Source organism: Archocentrus centrarchus, chromosome 14, assembly GCF_007364275.1.
Source record: "Archocentrus centrarchus isolate MPI-CPG fArcCen1 chromosome 14, fArcCen1, whole genome shotgun sequence".
In the NCBI taxonomy this organism is placed as follows: domain Eukaryota; kingdom Metazoa; phylum Chordata; class Actinopteri; order Cichliformes; family Cichlidae; genus Archocentrus; species Archocentrus centrarchus.
In genome coordinates this window covers 10,221,832-10,246,894 of record NC_044359.1, presented here as the reverse complement: position 1 = coordinate 10,246,894, position 25,063 = coordinate 10,221,832, and the positions used below count along the sequence as shown (strand labels likewise).

Sequence of the window (25,063 nt, the reverse complement as noted above, 5' to 3'; positions counted from 1 at the left end):
AGATGTGACAACTGTGGTGAAAAGATTCTGATATGTCAGTGTCAGGCGGAAGAAAATGTTGCAGAGCTTTTATGCTATTCTTCTTAAAATGATGTCTTCAGCAAACAGATTCAACAGGGATGTTGCTTGCTGTGTTTCAGCAAATCAGATGTTCAGGCAGCGTCTCAGCCAACCAGCTTTGCTGCCAGCAAATCACATAGCAGCTCCTCAGCTACACAGAGGCACTGTGTATGGCCTAATGTATTTGATATAAATAATTTATAACTTTTCCTCAGCTTTGCCCTAAAGAACGATTTCAAAGGGAGCAATAATGCAACATTGTTTGGTTTGAGGCATGATTTCATTAGTTTTCTACCCAACACTTAACAGAGAGATTTATGAATGCCCATTTCCTCTCCCAGCTGGACCATTGATATAAACTGGTGACCTTTCACTCACACACCTGCGGGCACCAAGGAAGGTGCTTTTATTCATTTGAACTAATGAGTGCAGAGTCTCCAGTTTTATAGATTAATTCATTTTCAGTGAAGACAGTCAGGTTTGCTTATGGTTAGATGCAACCAGTTTAACCAATGTTTTTAGAATCTAACTTAAGTGGTGAAACTGAAACCCAAACAGTGAAATTAAGGGTTAGAACACTAAAATGATAAGCTAGAAGAAGCTGAAACTCTTCATTGACCAGACTGGAAACTGCACAGTCAGGTGAGGGTTAAAAAATATAGAATTTAAACAATTTCAAGAAAGAAACTTTAGCAGCTGTTTGACATGAAGAAGGCTCCTTCAAGGATGTTTTAAAAGAGGCTAGTTTTACCCCCCAGTGGTCACTCATGGTACTGTAATGAAAATGTCCCCTGCAACCCCATAAACTACCATTTAAAAAAAGCAAAATCCCTGTAAAGCTGTTGACAAGCTGAAACATCCAGCTACAAATAATAATTTTGTATTATGGCTTTCCTGAAGCTCAAAAAAGCGGGTATGTTTTGCAAATGTCACCAAAAGGTACAACCTACGGTTCACAGAGGAAAAGGTGGAAGCAAATGCAGATGACTAAAGCCTTTGAGTCCATTATCCAAGTCCTATAATACATCCATGGGCTCCCTCTGGAGGATTTACCCCGGGAATACAACGGGTGCATATGTGGTTGCGGTTTATCACACTGGGAGGGTTTCAAAAGGAGAATGTTTAGTCTAACAGGATCCTGTATGCTGTTCCAGTGTCCAGCTTCCTTCCCGCCTCATCTGCTCTGCTCAGTATGATGTAGTTTCCGTTAATAAATAACAGACTCAGTGCAGAGTTTTAGTGACTCAGAGGGGAGAGCTGCTTCTGAAACACGGTGTGGTGTATCTGGCGCAATCGCGAGCTTTACGTGCAGTTTAATTTTTGTCACAGACCTTCCAATTTTTGTAACCTGGTGTATAGGAGAAGGTCCCCAAAATACATTTAAAAACTAGAAGCACTCAGAGAGCGCAAACCTCCGCCAAGGCCATAGGGTCACTGACGCTGTAATACGTGTATCTAAATACTGTGAAATAATCTTTCATCTTTCCCAGACAACAATAACCCCCTATCCCACAATAGTGAAGAATCCTTAAAAAAATTCCTGGATCCAGATCGTGATCCGGATCACTGCCAAAATTTAATCACTTCTTCCTCTTGTCATTTCCAACCACTCCACAAAATTTCATCGAAATCCTTTAATAACTTTTGGAGTAATCCTGCTGACTGACAAACAAACAGACAGACAAACAAACCAACGCGACCGAAAACATAACCTCCTTGGTGGAGGTAATCAAAATAATTCAGGAGCTTTGACATTCCCAGATGGCACAGAGAAGGTGGTCACTGCAACCGATAGATGAGATGTTCTGCAATCTCTGCTTCAACTTGTATTCCTATTTTCAGCGGGTTTTTCTATTGTTTAGGAACAGATTGCAGTGAGTCGAGTGTGCCTTAAGCAGAAATATAAATAGACATGCTGCTGTGTTGACCAACACCATAACTGTAGCATTAGTTTGGGTGAGCAGAATCAGCTCTGAGCCTTGTTTAATCCCAGGATACAAGCTTTCTTCTGAGACTGTCCTACAAGTTATTAGGAATGATCAAAAGTATAATGTGTGGCTGTGGCTTCCACCACAGTGGAAGTGCCCAGAACCTGCCTTCTTTTTAATGGCCACTAGGGGGCGACTCCTCTGGTTGTAAAAAGACATCTGGTCCTATATAAGTCTATGGGAAACCAGCCCTCAGCTTTGACCCCTATAAACACTTTAATAATGAGTTTATGGGCCCAGTTGCACATTTTAGGTCAAAATGAATGAAACATCAAACCCATTTTGTAAAAATTTGGACGTTATAACGGGGATGCTTGTGGCTAATGTCTCGATTTCAAAACTCCAAGATGGTTACAGCGAAAATGCTTAGCTCAAGGCTTCAAAATGGGACTTCACAAACCAACGGGTGATGCCACAGCGGCTACCTCAATCGTCTATACTGTCCATTAGGAGCTAAAGTTATAGTGACCTCTAGTGGCTGCTTGAATAAATGCATCTAAAATGAGCACTTGTGCAGTCATCTTTCCATATGTTGGAACCTGGCATCCCAGTATCCCAGGGGCTTTCTAAACTGTAAAAGGGTGCATTTTAATCCAAACCATTACCTTTCACTATCCTAAAACAAGATGTTTTGGCACCTAACCCTCAAAAAACAGTGAGTGAAGATGAGACCTCAAGAGGTTTCCAGATGAGACACATTAGTTTTGTGTTTGCCGTCTTCTTTTTTTTTATAGACTGTAACTGTTTAGTGGGAGGACTAGTTCCTTTCACACAGTTTAGCTTTCATCATCTCAGGACCCCTCAGATGTAATCCTGTGGCCACATGCGGGGCTCCAACCTACATGTTGGCAACCACTGTTCCTCTACTACTTCACAGTTTTTTTATTTCTAGTCATTTTTTGTATGTTTTTCCTGTTTCCTCTGTGCAGCATACCTCCGAGGTATATTTGACTTCTCCTGTGTGCTTGTAACCTACTTAACTTTCTGTGAACAACTCAAACAAATAAGTATTTATTTCCAACTACAGTTTGAATTTCAAGTTGCCACATCCACACAGGAGCTTCTGCTTAACATAATGTTGATAAGTTTCAGCTTATCCTTCATGCCTTCGAGTGAAAAATTTCCGTCTTTGACAAGCTGCTGTGACTCAAAATCTTCCAAAGAGGCTGGAAAATATTAAATTTGCGTCTTTAGACTGTTTAGCTCAATTATTTTGGGTCGGAAAGTAGCCGTCACAGCACATTAAAGCCATGTGGTGTGCAGCACAGAACCTGCTCTGGAGATTTTATGAAGCAAGCTCGGACTCAAAAACAGAACAGAATTTCCCCACTCTTGGGAGTTTTAATGCCATGTTGCCCTTTGACATGAACGTAATGATTCAGTATCTGAATCATCAGCTGTGCCCTGTGCTTGTATACTCATGCAGTTTAAATATGAGGCTCCTGCTGTCATTTTATTTTGAAAAGGCAAAAACCCTTTACAAATCACTCAAAGTAAGACGTTTGTTAAAGCATGTTCCAATTTTTCCCTTAATACGGTTACATTTCCAGCCTTCAGCTCTATTCTGGGTGCTTTTGACAGCCACGTGAGTCCAGTTGCACATACTGTAACCATAAGCTGATGCTGGCATGTAAATGAGTCAACTTAGATATTATTAGCTCGTCTTCACTCACTGCAGCGCTGATCGGCTTTGACATCGCTTATGATCATCTGGAGCAGCTTCAGCTCCTCCATCGTGGATGCTGCGATGCAAATCATCTGAAATGTTTTGAGGCTGTTTGGTTTGTAATTTAAATTATAAAGAGACATTCATTTATATCTTTTATTACTCCTCTGTTTTTTTTTAATTTGCAATTTTTTTTTTTTTTTTTTTTTAGGAGGAAGGCTGCTGGGATGAGTCCGAGTTAGAAAAGAGACACACAGTAACAGACCAGAAAACGAAACCACGGGCTCAGAAACAAGCACTTTACATCGTTTTGAGGATTCTCCAAACACATCAAGCGTCCAATCTTACACAAATCATCAGCATGAATAAAACCCCAGTGAATTTGGAGGGTTGAGGGGATTCAGAATGCACTGGTTCAAAATAAAAAAGGGATTAAAGCATCCAAAGCCCCAAAATCTCACTGCAACTATGGGATGTGCTTGGAGGCGATTTGGCATCATTGCTCTGGTTATGGCTGGGGTATCTGGTAAAGCAGTGGTCCTCAAACTGTTTGCAGCATGCATCATCAGCAAAAGCCTGTGCCCAACTCTTATGATGAGTATTAATGATGAAAAAACTAATTGTGGTCAGCTAGCCCGGCTTCACATTAAATACAAAAGTCCCAAAAAAGGAATCTATACATTTTTTCAATAAGATGCGTGTGTTATAGGTTATGATGTAACAATGTTTTTCTAAACCCAACCAAATCTGTGATGATTATTAATAACACAGCTTATAAGCGAGGGACTCTGACCGTAGTCCCTGCCGTAAGCATTCACACCGCTGACCTCAAAATGTGGAGTTTCTCACCCTTTAAAAGTGAAAAATATTCATTTTGTGCACATGAACAGGAATCGGGAGGGGGGGGGACACTAGTCAGATCACATTCTGTGTTGGTGTCCAGAAGGATTAAAAAAAAAAAAAGCACAAAAAAAGTTAATAATTTAGGTCCAGAAACATGTTTAAAAAGGTGAAAAGCGATACAGAAATGCAAAGAAAAAAAAAAAAATGAAAAGTTACGTCCAGAAACAAAACAAAAACCCTGAAAATGTGTGTCCAGAGACAGATTAAAAATCAGAACAAACTATTGGTCATTTTCCTGCAAAAATCATATCTATTTAGGTTCACTCTGTATGTCCCCCTGGTCACCAGAACCCCCTGCAGTTTGAGAACCACTGCTGTAAAAGAGGCTTCAAGCTCACCGTCACCCTGGGTCCATCAGTGCTACAGCTCAAGCAGCAGCAGCACTGCTTTATCTTTTCTCCCCAAGACCCTGAGTGGACACAGAACTGCATGTTTGTTAGAGCCAGCACCCAGTTACATCAGCCGTTTATGTTCAGACGTTTTCGGACGCTCGCTGTCTCTAAATGTTGTAGCTAACAGAGTTCAACAGTTCGGGCTCATTCCAGACCCTTGTATCTGCAGAAAAACAGCAGAGAGGGATTAAACCGTCTCCTGGGTCAAACTTCATATTGATCAGAGACACAACACATTAATACCACTCAACTCGACAAGAAAGCAAATCAGCATATTTACCAAAATATCCGCCCAATTTGTATCACATTGACAAGATAATTTCAATTTAGTATTAACCAAGGCATGAAATCAATTAAAAATATGTGGAAAAAATAATAAAATTAATGAAAAAATGAGGTGAGTTTCATCCAGTCCACACAATCAAAAGATAACGCTGGGTTTTTCCTTTACAGAGGGCTTGTTTTTGTCCATCTTTTTGAACAACGACAAAGTATTTTAAGTCTGTTTTTCTGTTTTAAGAAAGTTATGGATGCTCACGCACCTGAATGCACACGTGAAAATAAAAATCTGGTCTTACTGTCAGAGTTTCAGCCACAATTTTTTATCAATCATAACACAAAATAAGTGCACATGCAAAGAAGCCCGAGGTCAAAGGAGTGACTGCTCGTGTTTGTCTCTGACTTCTTGTCTGTTGTATTTATTTTATTGTTTTCCCAACAATAAATAAAAACAAAAACAGCATAAAAAACAAACAAAAACAAAGACACATGGAAACAACAGGAGAAAAATAAAATGAATGTAGCCCATTTAGTTCAGAAAAGTCAAACAAAAGCTGCCTGCATTAATTAGAAGGCCGAGAACTGGTTGGTTCTTTTAGATCAGAGGTAAAGTACAATCTGCCCTTCAAAACATTTAGAAAAGACGCCCAAGACACAAAGGTGTTAGCAGTTAAAGTAATCAGGGGTATTTTTTTTACCCAGACATTTTGAGTCTCCTATCGATGTGTTCAGAGTAAGTGCAAAGCGAGGTTTTGTCTCATGAACAGTCACTTTAGCTATTTTATTTTATTTTTTATTTTTTTGGTCCCGTCGCAACTAGCAAGACAACTTTTATGCAAAGTACAACCAATACCTGAAGGTATCAGGAAGTCCTACCATGACTGCCCTCCCTTTTTTCTGTCTCTATATAAAAGAAAATTCCCGGCTGCTTACAAACAACAAGCTTATCCTCCTTTTTTGATCATCTGCGGCATCAGGAGTCACAGGAGGTCGTGTTGGTGATGTACTAGTTGTTTAAACGTGGGAAAAAAATCCACGACTAGTCAACTAGCTTAAAGAAAACCGTCACAGCTAATAGATGAAGTTAACCGCTGTCCATGCAAACGTGTTTAAGATGTTCTTCTCCAGTCGACTGGTCGAACAGCTCTACGTCAGCTGTGTGAAAGCACAGCGGATCTGTGCTGGCCAGCACGGCTCTCTCCTGACTCACTTTCCAGCTCACTTGTTCGCACATTTTCCATCACAGAGAAAGTAAGAAGCGCCGTCATCACTGCAGCAGGTGGGATCGTGACATTTCAAAGGGCGTCCGAATGGGACAGGCTCTGGCTGTATGTACCACTGCCTACATATGTTCAGCGCCTAGCGAGGACGGCAACGTTTAAACGACTAGTCGAACAGTCGCTCGCATTCTCACTGTAACACTCGCCACATTTTAGCCTCTCTGGGAGTGTTACGTGGGACAAATGTGCGTTGACTCGCATCCCGGCTGTGCAAACTTTGCTTTGCGTTTAACCCAAACACACCGCAACACTCCTGCTCCTTCCTGCGACATAAACCTGTCTTCAGACCTCAGGAGTCAACTTTTTGAACTGAATGATAGAAATGATGTGCAAAATGAACAAACAAAAATGTAAAAGGTGTTAAATAAAAAATAAAACAAAAACACCACCTTTAACCCTCAAGCAACCAAGCTGTTTCTGTCTGAGTTTCTCATACCTATGCCGTTTAACTGATCTGTGACAGATGTTCTAATATAATAATTATGGTTTTCAATCATTTTTATCCACATTTTTAAAAAAATGTGTCACATTGGGAATGAAGTATTCTGCCCCGAGGACTCGGTAACAGTAAATCTTGATACTCTACGTCTGTTCACTGCAGAAACATCACAATGTAGCGATTAGAAGTGGAAAATTATTACAAAATCAAAGCCCATGATGTTACAAAAAATCCACATCTTTATATTATCTTTGCAGCACAAACATTTTTACCACACATATAAATATACAGGACTCGGTCACTTGAAGGTTAAAGAGCTCAGAGCCTTGGTATCCATTCACACTTCTTTCTTATTTAACAGTGTTTCCTCCAGGTAAACAACTTCAATTATAGCAACTCTTTCTTTACCATAACACGTTTTATGCAACTGGGCGCCGGCCTGTAAAAAGGCATTTTCATGTACTTAGTCAGGCTTTAGCAAGCACATAGTTATGAGTTATTCATGAGCTAAATGTATGTTAAAGAGCAGAGTCATTACAACTACAATCCAAAGCTTTTTTCCCTTTAAATGATGCAGGATGGCATGATGAGAAAATGAAGAAGGAAACCTCCCAAACCTCCTCTCATTTCACTGAGGGCTCGCATTCTCATAGAGATTAAGTTCGCCTCACTCTGCAGCTCAGTTCGAGGGAGAGGGGGGGGGGAACAACAACGCCGGGCTGCTTTGAAAGGAGAAGCAGCTCCTCATTTAGCACGGTAAACAAGAAGCTTTGAAGTCAGCCATTTAAAATAGGATTTACATGAATAAATAAATCGCTCACTGATGTGAGGCAGAAGGCTTTGGGTAATCGTCTGTGATTCTAACACACATGACACTGCAAATAACACTGCGAGGTTAAAATCTGGGAATTATTAATAAATACCACCTGCTCCGCTCCACGGTGCGCCTTTGTTCAAACTTTGCTCGGCGGCGATCTCTCCTATCGGCGCTCGCGATCGGAGATCGTGAAGTATGAATGTCACTGCTTTATTTGATGAGATGACAACCAGTGAGAGTTATATCAAACGCCAATTTATCGATGTCATCCTTCATGTCGGTGACAGAACATCTCTGTCCGTCCTCGGCTGCGTGAATGAACGACGATCCTCCTCCTCTGTCTCCCCTGACTCGTAGATGTGCTTCACAACCCTGTGCTTCTTTCTCCATCGCTTTAAAATATATTAAAATAACTAAAAATAAAAAACCCAAAACCCTCTCACTAGGGATGGGGTTCGATAGCATTTCAAGTGTCAAATCTCCAGTAAATAAAAGCTGCTGTTTACAGTGGCAGCCTAATTAATAAACATGAGCCGAGCAGCATAAAGTATGAAATATTAATTAAACGTATGTGACGCATTTAATTAAAAGCCGCAGGCTACTGTACTTCACCAGCTACTCACACCAAACACTCACGGTAATTTAATGAGGTGGCCCTCTTTAGCGGGCTGTAAAAACAGCACCGACTGTACGCGGTCACGCTGCAGAGGTGGTGTGTCTTTTCACAAAAATGTACAACAAAAAACAAACAAAGGGGAAGAAGCACTCGCATGAACAGATTTGTTTATGAGTGAAATTCACAGGTGGTGCAGATCACTGGGGGAAAGAGAAAAAATAAATATGAAAAAACCCACGTGAACTGAACCTGAACAAATCTGGATGGTATAAAAATAATCATATGTGGGTGTTTGGTGACAACTTTTGTACTTTAAAGGTAGCCCCTTCCTTTTCTCGGACATGTAAAAACTTCAGAATCCACGACTGGAGTATTTCCTTGCATATTTTCTGTTGTACAACAAAATGTGGAAAAAGTCTAAAGCTCATGTTAACCACAGACCTTATTTCAAAATGACAGAACCGGAGGTGCAAACTCATCTCCAGGTCTAGGACTTATCCCTGCAGCTGTCGCTATCACTGAGAGAGAGACCTGCTTCTCGTAAACGTTTGAGGCCAATGGAGTGACTCGGGTAGATCTACATCATGGCTCCCTGAGCTCTAAACTCATCACGGCTTGTGAAAATTATTCTCTCTTGGCAGTTGGGGGAAAAAAAAGAAATATTCCAACACACTTAAAACCCCCCGAAAACAAACTACTGTTAGTTTTTCTCCAAAACAAAAGGCTAAGCTACTTGGATGTCACAGGATTAACGAACTTTAAAAAAAAAAAAAAAAAAATGCACTCATGTCCACTGAAGCTATTAAGGACGAGTCTGTGTGCTTAAAGAGAGTTTGGCAAGTCCAGTTTGGAACGTTTTTGTTTACAGACGTTGCAGAAAAATAAAAGAATGAGAGATTTTAAATAAGAATCTGAAAGTGTCTGAATGTGAGGGCAGTTTTCATCTTAACCCCCGACAAATACAAGTGTTACTCCAGCTGAATCTGCAGCTGCTCATGAAGCTGCTCCTTTTCTGTTTTTGTTGCTCTTTAATAAAAAAGGCTTAATGGGAGATTTGTTTTACCAGCTATCACAGCCCATCCCTAGTCCTCCCTGCCTCACTCCCTCTGCTCTGCTCGCCTTCCCTCGATGTGTTACGTTTGTGTGTCATGGATGGAGAACAGAAACGGACGTCTGCAGCGCTGCCCGTCTCTGGATCAGTCTTTGCTTACATGATTGTGACAGCCACTGTTTGGTTCCAACGTCTTGGAAGACCCCTCGAACCGGCTACATCCTCCTCTTTCTCCTCCTCCGGTTTATCGGTATGGCGGTTCGGGCTGTTGAGGATTCGGCCTGTAGAGCTGCTGCACTCGCACAGGCCGCCCGTTAGCCGGCCAGCCTCCCGTTAGCTGTCCGATGACCCTGAGGCCAACCGGCTGGCCGGGTCCTGGAAGTGGGGCGCTGGGGCTGAGGATGTGGGTCTGTCCCAGCTGGGGCTCAGCAGAGGGGGTGCTATTTTGATGGCATGGAGCAGAGGCAGGAGGAGAAACGGGGTAATGAGGGAGGAGGATGGCAGGCGTGAGACCGTAGCGCACTTGGAACACTCTAAGAGGTCCCTGCGCTAAAAAGCCGTTTGGCCGCTGAGGCTCCTGAGGCTTTTCCAAGTCCTTCTTCACTTCCGGGACTTTGCTCTCCTCCGTTCTCTTGGTTTTCCCCTGCTGCTTCCTGGCCTGAGCGAGCTCTTGCATTTTCTCTGTCTGAGCCCTGCGGATGTGATACGTCTTCCTGGAGCTTTGGAAGGAGTCCAAGAACTCGTCCAGGCTTACGTTCCCCTCCATGAACTTCTCCAGGAGCTCCTGTGAAGCAGAGCAGACAAATAAACCGGCATCAGCAGGCAGGACAACACACAAAGCGGAGTGGGAACCATTCAAACAAGCTTAATCAGATCGGGGATGTTTACCCGTGAACTTTGTCGGCCACAATATTTCACTGCAAGTAATTTTAATATGGCTAACAATGGCCCGTGTTCTGCAACTATTACTTCTGGCAAAGCTTGAAAGCTTGGGTGTGTTCCCAGCTGCGTACGAACATCACTGAACCGAACACTGAGGACAGAAGATATATTTATGGAGTAATTGCTGCATTAACCATAACTAGTCTATTTTTTTTTAAACACATGCTTGCAACCAAAACAAACAATACTTACAAAACATGGCAACCCCCCCCTCCCAACAAAAAAAACCCCCACATGTAGTTTATTCAGAGATCACCAAATTAAGTTTAAAACCTTTAATTTAGCCACTCTGAAAGCAACTTTATCCATTTTCTTTTAAAAACCTGGGCTTACACCCATTTATACCCCCCCCTTTTTTAATTACAGCTGTATGTGGCAGCTACAGCTGTACAACAGCGGAGAATTACCTAAGTCTAATCTTCGCTAAAATTGACACTTCCTCTTTTAAAGTTGTTGAGCTCATTAGCCTGTGTAGCTGGCAGTGGTGGCTGTGTTCGATGTGCTAAATGAAAGTGTCTGTGCACACAATCCACTGTCTCACCAGTCTCGCTTGATTCTGGATGTTTAATGTCTCCCGACAGCCAAAAAAAAAAAAACCACACAAAGCAGATGCTGCTGTCTAAGAAAAGCAAGAGAAAATATTCCACTTTTGTAAACGCAACTGAGATGCGGAGATACCTCTGATGCACTGTACTGTAGCTTTATGCAAAGTTACTGCACTTAAAGATACTGTAGATTTCTCAGACTTCAGAGATACAAGCTTTTCATAATGCAGGTAAGTGATTATAGAGGTGCTATTAAGACATTTATATGGAGGTGGAAGCCATTTTGATGGCCACGTATACAAATAATTGGGTTTCTAACCAGGACTTTATTTAAACATGTGCATATCAAAAGCTGCAAATGAGCTGCGGAGACTGTGGTCGGATGAAAGTAAAGATCAGTGAGCTGTGTGCTGCTGCATTTCTAATCTTTACAGGTGAAAATCTAACACACAGCTCTACAAGTCTTAATTAGTGAAGACTGAACAGTGAACTATTTTAAAACCTCGATGTGTGTGTAAGGAAACGGTGTGTGCTGCTTTCAGGGATTTATTACTAATTTCCAGCTCCATATTTCTATTCTTGGACTCTACTAGAGCAGCTCTGCATGATCCAAAGATCAAAATAATCCTTGTGTATCTTATGCAGCCCCTCATAAATCCCGTGTTTGAAACAAGCCAGTTTAGCTCTTCCCACCTTTAAGCAAAGCGTCTTCTGATTGTTGTGTTTAAGAAGGGCAGCCAAAGTAGGTGGGGCTTCTGTGTTGACAATCAAGGATATCAAGTCTCAATGACATCACACAGAGACAATAGCATAAAAAACCAAAAAAAAAATAAAAAAAAAAAATGGGGAAACCAATCATTTAGAGCAATTTGAGGACTGAGCTTTTTTTTTTTAATAGGAATAACTTTACATTTGGGGATCTCATTATTTGAAAGTCTCATTTATTTCCCTGCCTAAATCAGGTTCATTTGGCAGACTTTCACTCTGTATTTTTATCCTGATGATCCACACTTACAGTCTCATTGTCTCACCTAAAAAAAAAACAAAACGGATGTATTATTATAAGAAATCCTCACATCTGAGGAACTGAAGCTGGTAAACATTTAGCTTTTTGCTTAAAAACTAAATATGTGATTATTAAATCTGTTGCCAGATTTCTCTGTCAGCTGGCTGATTGATGGGTTTCAGCTCCAAATGTGTCCTCTGATGTCCCCTGTAACCTGATTTCTGCCGCTGACCTGGTTTCTGACAGGCCCGTTAATGCCAGTTCCTTTCTGTGTGGAGTTTGCATGTTCTCCCCGTGTCTGCGTGGGGTTTTCTCCGGGTTCCTCCCAAAGACATACAGTTAGCGGTGTTGGGTTAATTGGTGATTCTGAATTACCCACAAGTGTGAATGGGAGTGTGAATGGTTGCCTGTCTCTGCATTAGAAGCCTTAATTTTTAGTGCTTCTGCACAAAATATTTGAAATATAACATCTAAACAGAAAAAAACCCAGAAATATGGAGGTGACATTTAAAGAAGTATTACTGTATAAAATATAACTGGGTCATAAATGACCCCCACTTGGTCATTTTTTGTTGCCAAAGTAGCTTGGTCACCCGAGGGTTAAAAATGGGTCATAAATACTGTATGCGTTTTATTATTTTCACAAAGATGAATTTGTGACAGTGAGGAGTTAAATCACAAAAACAGCTGCTGAAGCGGATGTTTGTTGCAGAGTACTGTCCATTAACAGTAACTGTCATGTGACTGGTGGATTTTCAGGTTTATTAGATTTCCCGCTGTGTCCCCCCCCCCCAACTGTGATTTGCGAGAGGTTCTCCATCTGGTGTGGACACCGTGAAACAAACAGAGCCCCGGTCCCCAAGAACATACTGGCCTTTCTGACAATAAACAACAGCTGCTACAGGCAGAGTGATTTTAATTTAATCCAGAGTGAACAAACTATACGTGGCATTTAATGTTCATACTCAGCAGCACGTATCTAGAATGCAAAGTCAAAGCCTGGGATCTTTCCTGGTGTTCTCAGCTTCTTTAGCATCCAGTTAAAAGTACAACAGTTTGGTGCAAAGAAAAAAAACAACAACCACCAATCTGGATATTTCTGAACTTTAAATTCATTTACACCTGGTTGTCTTTTTTAAATGAGGAAAATAATCTAAGAAATCAGTTGGTTGACAAGAAAGTTTATTTATTTATTTTACTTTTCAAAGATGTGACTACTCGTTGCCATTTGTTTTATGTTAAAGTAACAATGACTTTTAAGTGTCTTGGCTTAGTGGTTTGCAACTTTATGTTCATGAAGGTGTCCCTTGACTGTACCACAAATTTTAACCCTACAACAGTAAGAACTGTTTCCTTTTTTTAAACTGTAGCAGTGACAGGAAGTACAGGGTTTTGGTACAGGTGGGTGGTGACATGTTGGAAACCCAAGAATATTTGCCCCTAATAGTGTGACAAAAGTATCACTGAACCTACCAAGAACCTTTCTTTCTCCAAGCCCTCTCCTCTTTTATCCTGTCTGTCTAAAATGTTTGCCACACCCAGTTATAGTTGACTATAATAACCTGGATGCAACATCTTACTATATACTTACTTTATTATTATTTAGTTTCCGTGTTTGTAAGGGCACAATATTGCTTTTTTTTTTTTTGTTTTAGTTAACTATAATAACCTTGGTCTGTATGACAAAAAGTAAGCGCGACAGGGACCAACATTTCCCTCTGGGCTGCTGTCCAACAGTTTTTACACTTTCCCAGCAGGCCTTTGGGAAAAAAAATCAAGCTGCGAACGACTACTGTCAACTTAAAAAAGTCTGTGTGCTCTGTGTTTTCCCAGCTCGGTGCTGAGCTGTACGTTGAAGTAAAACAAGGTCAGCGAGTGTGGAAGCTAAACAAGTTTGGGTTTTGCTTCCTTCATCAGATATCCGTGTTCATGTTGGTACCTGACCAGGAATCTTCCCAATAAGGAAGAATGTTTGACTTAAGGCAACAAAAGAAGAAGACGAAGAAGAAGCTGGTGGCCATAGTCTTCAAAGGCTGGGATCTGTTCGACATGTTGGCCATAAACCCCCCAAAAACAAAACATGCTTTTCGAGAAGTTTTAAGGCCGCAGAGAAACGAGTGTGAATGAGTCTGAGAGAAGATGTTTGGAAACAGCTGTATCTGATGTCAGTGCAGCTGATGAACGACCATGAAAATCAAGATGGCTTTTCACTGAACCAGCCGCTCTGTGAGGGCTTAATCTGAAATGAGATCCACACAGATAACCACGGAGACATAAAACAGCTTCATTTCAAGGCCGCTAACCCGTGGAGCTTTGATTCAACACAGAGTGGAATTTTACAGAATCTTTCATGTGTCATCCAATAATTTAAAATCCTGTTATCTGAAGCTGTTTTGAGTTTGTTTGAAAAGCAGCAAACCTGCAATATTTACCAATGTGTCTGCACTCAGGTGTGTTTTCTCATTCAATAAGGCTGCTTGGTTTGTGCTGGGTGTTCCTTAATCAATCAGCAGCCAGTCGATCCAATGACTGAGTCGTGTAGGTATTGATTGCAGCCACACGAGGTGTGTGGGGGTGGGGGTGTGCTGCATGGATCAATCCGAGCCGGGCACAGCAGCGTGGGTTTGAAGCCGTGGATGAGACTCCCTCAGCGTCCTGATTGGGGCCAGAGGAGCGTGCAGGATTTAAACAGGATCACTGTGTTAATGTGTCACGTTTTGCAGAGCTGAATCCTTGTAAGACTGCAGCTTTTTGTATGCACTGCACACCATCATGACAAAGATAAATGTCGAAACATCGCTGCCAATGTTTTATGCCAACAAGGACCTTCCTCCAGTCTACTTTTAAGTGTTTTATGTTTACACAGTGCATACCACAAACACACCAAGCACTCAGTTTATACAGGACTGTGGAAATGTTTAGTCACTACAAGCAAGGTAGGATCTTTAAATTAAAAAAAAAAAAAAATTAATACCACTCATACATTTACTCATATAATGTCCTATAATGCAAGAGATTAATATCATACAAGTGAAAAGAAACAGGAAAAATTTGCCTCCATCTGGTCTCCTCCTTGCGGCTGTAGATTGTTCTTTATGCCTGACTGGATGTTCAGTGAAGAATAATATAAATAAATATATATATATAAATATATGAAGTGCTTGAAAATTTTGTAGACTTGCTATTTAAAAATGGTGCTTGGGGGGGGGGGGGGGGGGGGGGGGGGGGGGGGGGATCACAGCTCCACTCTGCTCCTCCACACCAACAGGCACCAGCTGAAGTGGTTTGACTATCTGCCTGGAACGCCTCCTAAGTGCTATGTTTTGGGTGCTTCCTACCAAGAGGAAACCCCGTGACAAACCCAGGACAAGCTGGAGAGATTATCCCTCTCGGCTGGGTCGGGAATGCCTCTGAGGTGCTGGAGGAGGTGGCGGGGAGGGGGAGGTCTGGGCATCTCTGCTGGGACTGCTGCCCTCATGACTCGGACACAGATATAAGTCAGAAGATGGATGCATGCATGGATGGATGGTTTTATGGTGTATTATTGTATTAGAATAAATTCCTATAATGCATGAGATTATTACTGGTATACCAGTTCATCTGGTAATTCAAACTAATCTTTATTTACCTCATACTGTACTTTGACGCAGCTCCTCGATCCACTCATCCTTAACATTAATATTTTTTATTTAAACGCATATTTTACCCTTTGCCTTACTATAACCTCTGTCTGAAATGAGCTGTTTTACCTCTTCTCCCTTTGAATTAACTTTCTACTGATTGTCCAGCTACTTTTTTTTCCCCACTTGAATTACATACGCAAAGAAGAAAAACCCTTTCAGTCTAATTCCAGTTGGGCTTTAAAATGATGTGATGTTGATAAACACTGCCTGTGAAAAATCCTCCAGTAATCCACGATGAGCTGGACAGGCAGGCGAGAGAAGTACGACTCTTGGTCCAAAAATCTATCCAGCACATGCACGTGCACTGCAGTGTCCAGTGTTTAGTAATCATCTTAAATTGGACAGTCATAAAAATAGGATGAGCTGAGTGCGCTGCCTGGGCTGTAGATATCTGTCATGACAGAGCATGATGGGAGTTACACTGCACGGGCCTTCGTGCAGGTAAACATGTCAGTATGAGCCTGAGCTGCTTCTTTACAGAGCTGTTTGCTACAGCGATGAACTCATCGTGATCACCCATTCACAGCTTGGTTTGTTACTGCTAAACAAATCAAAGTCACCAGGTAAATTACATTCCAGTGGACAATCAATTACAAAGGAGGTCTGCTGAGCATTCTGAGATGTTGTGATAGGGCTCTCAAAAAGCATTTTGAGTATTATTTTTCATAGCTGTGAGCACGTCAAACTACCTTTTTCTTCTGCTCTATTCTAGCTGCTCTTGTAAGCATGTGTGGTTTGTTTGGGAGTGATGAATCAAATTTTTATCTACAAATATTTTGTTTGAATTTGGGATCACCACATTAATACAGACTTAATTTAGAGACATTTGGACACTATTTACGCTTTAATGCAGCCTGCTAACGCATGCATCAAACTGAGTGTCAGAATGGGGAAGAAAGCGTGGCATAGCTGTTGGTGCCAGATGGGCTGTTTCAGAACCTGCTGATCTATGGGGATTTCTGCCTTGAGCAAGGCAATGGTTACTCAAATTGTTACACTGGTTGTACCACTCGTTACAACCAAGGGACGCAGAAGAGCATCTCTGAATGCATACCACGTCAAAACCTGCAGCAGAAGGGCTACAGCAGCAGAAAACCACATCAAGTACCACTCCTGTCAGCTAAGAGCAGGAAACGGGCTACAATTCACATGGGCTCACCAAAATAGGACAAGATAGAAGACTGGGGTGGATATTTTCTTGGACCCTTTTCTTTGGGCCCTTTAGCATCAGTTTAAACACCACAGCCTACCTGAGTATTGCTGCTGCCCATGTTCATCCCTTTATGGCCACAGTGCACCCATCTTCTGATGGCTGCTTCCAGCAGGATAATGCACCTCGTCACAAAGCTCAAATTTCAGACCAGTTTTCTGAACCTTACTGAGTTCACTGAGCTTAAATGGCCTCCACAGGAACCAGATCTCAATCTAACAGAGCACCTGACAAGATTCCCATCGCAGATGTGCAGCCGACAAATCTGCAGCGACTGTTAGACGCCATCAGGTCAACATGGACCAAAATCTCTGAGAAATGTTTCCAGTATCTTGTTGTGTACACGATGGGCTCAGGTGTACACGATGTAGACTGCCTTTTCTTAAAAAATAGAATATAAGACAGAAGTAAGAGAGACCTGTTTGTCTCCTGCAAATATGCCTGTAAAAAAAAAAAAAAAAAAAAAGGAAAAAAAAGGTCTGCAAATCTTCAGAATAAGAGGTGGAGGCAAGCCCTGTTTTGCAGCATCTTGGACTGCATATTCTTGCCATGTGTGTTTTGAATGGCAGTCAGGTTAGGATTGACTTGGAGAGTCTGAAAGGATGAAGACATTTTACTTCTTTCATATGCCCTTAATCATTCTGTGAAGCCCCATCAGATAAATCTTCACACTGATGTCTGTGTTGAGCTAAATTATGTGCCAATTTTCATCTAAGACACTGTGCTTTTAACCCTCTTCCTCCCCCCAGCTAAATGGATTTAAGCCCTGTCTTCAGAATTTAATGGTACAAGGACAATTAACGCAGAAAAACTGCAGTTTACAGAAAAGCAGCATTTGTGGAGTTTGAATGCAGTGGTGACTGAACACATGTACGTGGAGGCACTGCTACTGAGGCTGCTTTGGTGAGGTGGGGAGAGCTCACTGTATGTACAGGATGCCTCATGGCTTTAGAGATCAGCTTGTACAGAACAGGGTGGGCTGTCAGCTAGACTAAGGGCTTTTCAGAACCAGCCGCAAGAGTGATGCCAACGTGATGAAAGACTGTTTGATTCTGTGCAAGAACAAGGGAAAAGAGCTCAGTTTTCACAGCTTTTGTGTGTCTGTGTCTGTGCGTGTGTGTGTTTTTACCTCTGACTGCTCCTCTGCACGTGCCACCTCTTCCTGCAGGAGGTTCTGCGCCGTCTGCAGGCTGCGCTTCTGCACATGAGCCTCTGCAACGACAAAGAGAAACAACACTGATGCATGAAGATGGATTTAATGGAGCTGGAAAAGAAAAAAGAAAAAGAAAAATCCAGAAACCAAGAAACCGCAGTAGAGAAAATTATTTTCCAAATCACAAAGAGCCTTCAGGGTATGTGCTGACGAGGAGACGCTGGTGATGGGGTGGACGTTTTTTGGCTAGTAAAAAGGGGAAACAAGGGCTGTAAATATTCAACTTTGAGCTATTTTGGGAAAGTAGTCTGGTTTGACCACGGGGCCGGGCTGAATCGGGGGCTCATTCTTGCCATCGTCTCTCATTTGGATTCTCTTAGTTAACATTACAATGAAAGCACACACACACACACACACACACACACACACACACACACACACACACACACACATGCTCAGGCACAGGCAAAAATCCCTGCATTTTTTATCATATTGACATGAACATGAATGATTTAAGTCTATGTCAATATGATAAAAAATGCAGGGAGCCTTTAACTAAAAAGACTGAGACAGCAGCTCACAAAAATCATAAGAACTGCATCACAAATAAATGCAAATGCCACAGAAGATTTAAACCGGCTCACATCAACATCGCATCTCGACGAGCAAACGGCAACATGATGGATGACGAGATTATGTTTCGACATTTTAATGTGTCAGCAAACTGTCACACTCTGATGAACACTCCTTTTTTTTTTCTTTTTTTTTTTAAGTAAGTCTAGTTTGTTGGGTTATTATTCATATCTAATAATAATAATTCACCAATTTAAGAGCTTGACATCTGGAAAGTCAGATGATCAGACAGGTTGCAGGTTTAAACCACTAATTTAGACCTAAATGCGAAGGCGAGTGAAGCAGAAATGTCTGTAATGAACTACAGCAGTGACACATCGTGTGACTGTTTGAAGGCAGAGATGGGAAAGCTCACCATGTTTACAACCTTAAAAATGAAAGAAGGCTGTGCTTTGAAGACACAGCACCACTGTGCAACCGCTACGCTCGAGTGAAACTATCACGAACACCAGACTGGCGGGTGGCAGGATGATTTTTTGGGGGTTTTTTTGTTTTTTTATTAGGTACTGTGGAAAAAAATTTATATTAAAAAATGTATTATTTATTTATTTTTTAATATAATTTTTTCCCCAACAGTGCCTAAAAATAAATAAATAACATATATATATATATATATATATATATATATATATATATATATATATATATATATATATATATATATATATATATATATATATATATGGGTTTTTTTTTTTTTTGCATTTTCTGACCCTGTGATCAGTGCACCCCGCCCCACGTGAGAGCCGCAATACGCTCCAGTACCCCGTGAGAAAATGAAAATGGATGGATGGGTAGATGAATGCATCAACAAGCATTACCTTTATAAAGGTTATTACAAAAGTCCTTTAAGAATAAAGTCATGCCACCAGACAATCAGTGCAACAATGCGATCACCTTTTCAGTTTGCCAGTTTGGTGGTTATAAAGCGGCATCTTTTGTTTTGCAGAACTCTGCCCAAAGATTACTACTCATAAATCCCTGGGTGCCCTGTCTCTCTCTTTCGGTTGCTTTGAGGCTTAAAATACCAAAAAAGTTTTCTGCACTCTAGCTTCTTATTTCTTCCAATCTTCTAACTTTTGGCTTACAAAGCGCACATTTTCAGGCTGTGATGGACATTTATGACACTCAGAGGTTTAAAGGGAAATGCAGATGCAGATGCCCTAAAACCAACTGTAACCAAAACTGATTGTAGTTTGCCCCAGTGATGTCCCCCTGCCTATGAGCAGCAGGGGTTGTGACACACATGGTGGTAATTCAGGGACTCGGGGTGTAGCTGCTAAAATCTGCATAAAATGACATTCCTCGCAGTCAAAACTGAACGCACAGAACTGATAGACTTATTTTTAGATTCAGTGCGACTCTTGCCAAAGGATGTCGTTATCGCTGAAGCTGACTGTGAATAAAACTCCTTAAATCTGCTCGAAAATCGAAGAAAAAAAGTGACGCTCCTAACTGTAGCACTTGCCTGAGAATAATCATTTCTCTTCAGTATCAAAGCTGTCTGCACATCTATGAGCCTAGTTTAAACAAGGACTGCAAACAGCTAATCTGCCATGTTTCTAGTGGTGCCAATTTGCCCAAATGAAAACAAAATGAGGTTCACACTGCATCCCACAGACAAACTCACTGATTTATTTGAAGAGGACTATAATGCCCTTAGTCATGAAGACAAAAATGTCTAAAAATCCTTTAAGATTAAAATGAAAGGTTTAATTTTGAGCTTATTTAATTTGATAATGTAATGAAAAAAGAGAAAGTCTCACTAATGATACGCCTAACTGCCGGGGATCATCCAAAATGGTTGCAGCACGCAAACATAAATATGCATGTAGTGCCGCTCTCTCGCACTCTCACAGTGTGTGCTCACCTCCCAGGGATCAAAAACACAACTGACCCAGCTGACTGCAAAGTGTGTCTTGTCCCTCCAGGAGACGATATGACAACCAAGCTAACCCCCACAAGCCAGACCAGGTTCAGCTGAGACCGGGGGGCAAATAAAGGTCACAGTAATGACTCTAATAACTCTGAGCCCCTCAGGAAAATCCATCCCCTCCCCATCTAGATGGATAAAGAAATAGAAAAAAAAAAATAGACAATGTGTTCAAGGCAGTAGCTTTCCCATCACTTGCTACTCAACGTCAGCACTGGAGCAGCAAAATCATTCACGCAGATCTTTAAATGTGATAATCACCGTTAAAGGGAATCTGTGAAGAAAAGTGCACGGCTTCAACAAACCTCATCAATGCTAAGCTGACATCATCAGCCATTTCCCCGAAAGTCCCCCAAAGCAGGAAGAAGACAGGAAGAAGACATCAAAAACTGACCAAACTTCAGCCGAGAGGACATCTGAGACGAGCCGATCCATAACAAGGTTAGCCATTAACAAGTTCTCCTTGGTTTGGGTTTCTCGCTAAGAAAAAGTCTGGATCGTACGCCTAATGTCCACACTGAGATCTTAGTTGGTCTGAGTGTGACGATAACTACCATGACTTTTTAAAAAACTTAGCTTCAGGATGTGCTGCTCATGAAACGCACTAATGAAAAGCTGGAGAGGCCAAAGAACGACAACTGAATAGTTTTTGGGGGCTCGAATCTCAAAGAACAAAACAAAACACTGCAGCACATTAAAAACATCTCAGGAAATGCTGGGATCTGGAAGCCGGGTTGTTACTCCATCACTTAGCAAGTGGATAAAGCTGTCACCTCTGCATTAATAATCCACACATTACGTTCCAGCGCTCGCAAACATCTGCTCTGATGTAGTAAAAAAAAAAGCAGGCATGGCCTTGCTGCTGACCCCATGCTGCAGATGCTGGGAGACGGGGGTGTGATGAGAGGTGACGGCCAAGCAAACAAATGCTGTTAGAGCAGCTGTGTGTGGCCTACATTCAGGAATTGATGGGGGGGTGGGGGTGGACCTGGAGGCTGCTTGGAGCGGCGCTAACGAGTGAATGGTGTCAGTGATGGAGTCGCGCCGTGTCTGGGAGCTGATATGAGACAATGAGGCGGCGAGGCAGGCACACTGCGACTCTAATGTTTCCCAAACCTCCCGTTTTGCTCTTCTGTGGATGCTTTGCACCAAAAGCAAACAGCATCCATCCATCTAGGATTCATCGCCTGTGACGCCGCAAACAATTTTCAGTAAAATTAAGTCCCCCCGAAACAGACGTCATGCCATCTGCAAGTAGATGTCTCAGAATCTCTTCCAGCTAAAATGGTGATAAGGCACAGATACCAATCATAGCTCCGTCAGTGCACGGCTCAATTATGAAATGCTACTTTGCAGGAATTTCAGTGTCATCTGCGGATGCTGCTTCAGCGGAGATAAATCAAACCGCTGAAAGAGACATTTAGGAGTGCAGGCTGAAAGTAAAAACCATTTTACTCCCAACTCACAAACCTCGAAGCAATATAAGATATAAAAATTATAGAGGTCAGGCCAGCTAATAGAGGAAAAGTGTACTCCTTCTGACAAAGAAAAGGAAATTATCTGGAGTAGTATGCATAACTCAAAATGGTGTTTTATAGTTTTAGCATCTACATTTTAGCTTGACAGACTCTTACGGTGTTTTCGGTCGCTGGCGTATTTCTGGAAACCCACAAACATTCGTTCGTAACGGCCAAAATGATGAGAACAACTGATAGCTGGAATCAAGTTACTGTAATGTGTTTTCAGAGCTTACCACGAACTCCCACAATTTCACTCTTTCTCCAGGCCCTTTCCATTTTTTTTCTTTTTACAGTTTCTATAAAAAACAAAGTTGAATCATACAGCTCCAGCTTCCCACAAACAGTAAGCCTGTCCTTAACCGTGCTGTCAGGAGAATCCTAAATCTATGGGAAAATCCAAGCTGATGGGCTTTTGTGATCCAGTGTGAAGCTATTTTTTTTTTGGCCCAAGGTGAAATATTTTAACTTGTACGGATGCAGATTTGCCTCTGTTCGCAGTGCCTGGCATGAATTCACCTCAGTATACAGACTTTGTAATCTGAATACTTCGCTCTGCATTTACTGTGACTGCACCACTGCAGTATTTAAATCTTAATTTTATGTAAAGTAGATCTACTTTTCTCATTTCCAGCTCATGGTTCAGAGATCTTATACTGTGCCTTTGTGCAGCACCTCAGTTCATCTCGTCCAAAACAAGCTGTTTTCATTCCTCTCCATTGAAACCAACTTTCTTCTGATTGGCCACCCCCCTCAAACAGAAGCAAGTGGGTGTGGCTTCTGTGCTCAGCCATAGATGACAGCCTCAGATGACCAACACAGGGACATTCACTTTCAGGACAAGGAGAACTGAACGGAAACCCAAACAAACAGCACAAGACGCCCGAGGCACGGGGGTGGGGTGGACTCAGTGGAAGGAAACGACCAAACACAGGTGACTGATGAGGGCGACGCAGACAATCAAAGGAGGGAACAGACAAAAGCAGGAAAACACCAGGAACAACTACAACCTAATGGACACCAGGAGGACCATGGAGGAGCCTACATGTGTCACTTCTGCAAAGCAGAAACTAACTGTTTTGTTTCCAATTCAACCAATGAGCTATGACTAATCAAATGTTCATTATTCCACTTTTTTTTTTTTTTTAAACTTCCCTCCCTCCTTGCAGAATAATCAAAATAATAATCAGAATAATCATGGGATCACATAATAGCTCCCCTGAAAACTGTTACTGCCACCAACAAAAATATTCTTCAATCTTCAAACATCTCGACCCTGTTAAATAACCAATCCTAAACTTAACCGTGTGAGTTTTAACTGGAAAGAAACAAGACCACATCAGGCCTGCTACACATCAAACTGATCGCAAACTCTTACAGACTTAGAAAACCTCAAAAAAAAAAAAAAAACCTCTTTCATACGCCTCTCTGCTTTCTCTAGACCTGAACACAAAGGTGAAGTAATCTTTGCTGTCACGACTCAAAAGGCTGAATGATTTCCTTGACGTTATTATCTCATAGATTCAGATTTCAGAACAGCCTCATTTTTATCAGTTCGTGTTTTGATACTGCTTTGATTTGTGTACTTGAACAGCACAGCTGGAATACAAACCTTACCAAGACATTTATATTTATAATTAAATAAATACTGAATGGTTTAGGAGCTTTACATTTGACCATATAACACCTGTACTGAAGTCGTTAGATTCTCCTTAGGGTCAGAATTGATTTTATAGTTTTAAAGCTAAACTCACTTTTAAGGCCTTGCACAGTCTAGGACCTCAGTATCTTCAGTGTCTTGCATACTAATAAACTGCTTTTACCATTTATACTCCAATCTACTACAGATGGACAGTTCAAGCCAACATATTATTCCATTTTCACTGGGAACCATCAGTTATTATTCAACGAATGCCCCTACTGCAAACTTCCCCCAAATGACTGTGGACAGTTATGGTATACCTGTGACGTCTGAGCTTTACTTGGTAGAGTCTACGCTGGACCTCATTTTTGTTTATCATTTAAAACAAGTCAACACACAACAGCAGCATCTAATCTCACCTATATTGGACAGGCAGTTCACGTGTTCTTCTGCCCATTGCTTAATGCTTTAATGCTAAGATCTTCAAATTAAAAAAAAAAAAAAAAAAAAAAAAACTATCTAAAAAAACTATCTAAATATCTGAAAATCATCCCTACACCAATCATGTTAGGGCTCAGTCACTCAGGCCTACAGAACTGGCAACTGTGGCAACTTTCTAGTTACTAAAGCACTCACACGGAGGTTGTCAGTGCAGCACATATACTTCTTTGTGACCAATTTCACCTAGCAATTTCCAACAACCTCCAGCAACCACTTGCCAACCAGTTGAACATTTTTCGACCGGTCTCGAGGCCTGTGCAACTGGGGCCTCAATTCTGCTCCAGCAAGAGTTTGAAACTAAAGCCTTTCAGTACTCTGATTCCTTTTCTTAGTTATCATTTTATTTAAATTCTGTTTATCAACTTTAATTTTTAAGTTTTATTATTATTTCATGTTTTTTTCCTACTCCTCTTATTGGATTTAACTTATAGCATATATTCTTTCTACACAGTGATCTGGCTGAGGGATCTCCTGGAATGAAAAAAATTAAGTTTTACTTGCTTTGTTAGCTCTACATGTGACAAAAACTGATAAACTAAGTAAACATTTCTGACTTAGCAGAAACTCCTGATGAGCCTTAAAAACACTTCAGCGGGTCACCAAAACTTTTCTAAATCCTCCTCTGGGATCAGGCAGGTGAACAGAGGGCCGGACTCACAGATGGACGGACTGACTGACATGACCTCCCTTTGGCGCTGCCGTTAAAGGGTCAGTTCACAAAGTTCAAAGGATGCAAAAAAAAACCCATCTCCTTCAAAGGGAGAGCTACCCAATGAAGACAGCTTCGGTTTCATTTATTCAGGAGGT

General features: G+C 41.4%; 1 protein-coding gene across 1 annotated transcript in view; it reads right to left on the bottom strand.

Moving 5' to 3' along the window:
- Positions 1-5,731: 5,731 nt before the first annotated feature.
- The window catches only part of vps37d (VPS37D subunit of ESCRT-I), a 43,876-nt gene continuing 24,544 nt past the window's right edge, over positions 5,732-25,063 (bottom strand). Inside the window, exons 3-4 of the mRNA XM_030745681.1 lie at positions 18,007-18,089; positions 5,732-10,275 (exon numbers count right to left, since the gene is read on the bottom strand). Coding sequence (XP_030601541.1) covers positions 9,736-10,275; positions 18,007-18,089 — 623 coding nt within the window. The 3' untranslated portion in view covers positions 5,732-9,735. The remainder of the gene's footprint in view (positions 10,276-18,006; positions 18,090-25,063) is intronic.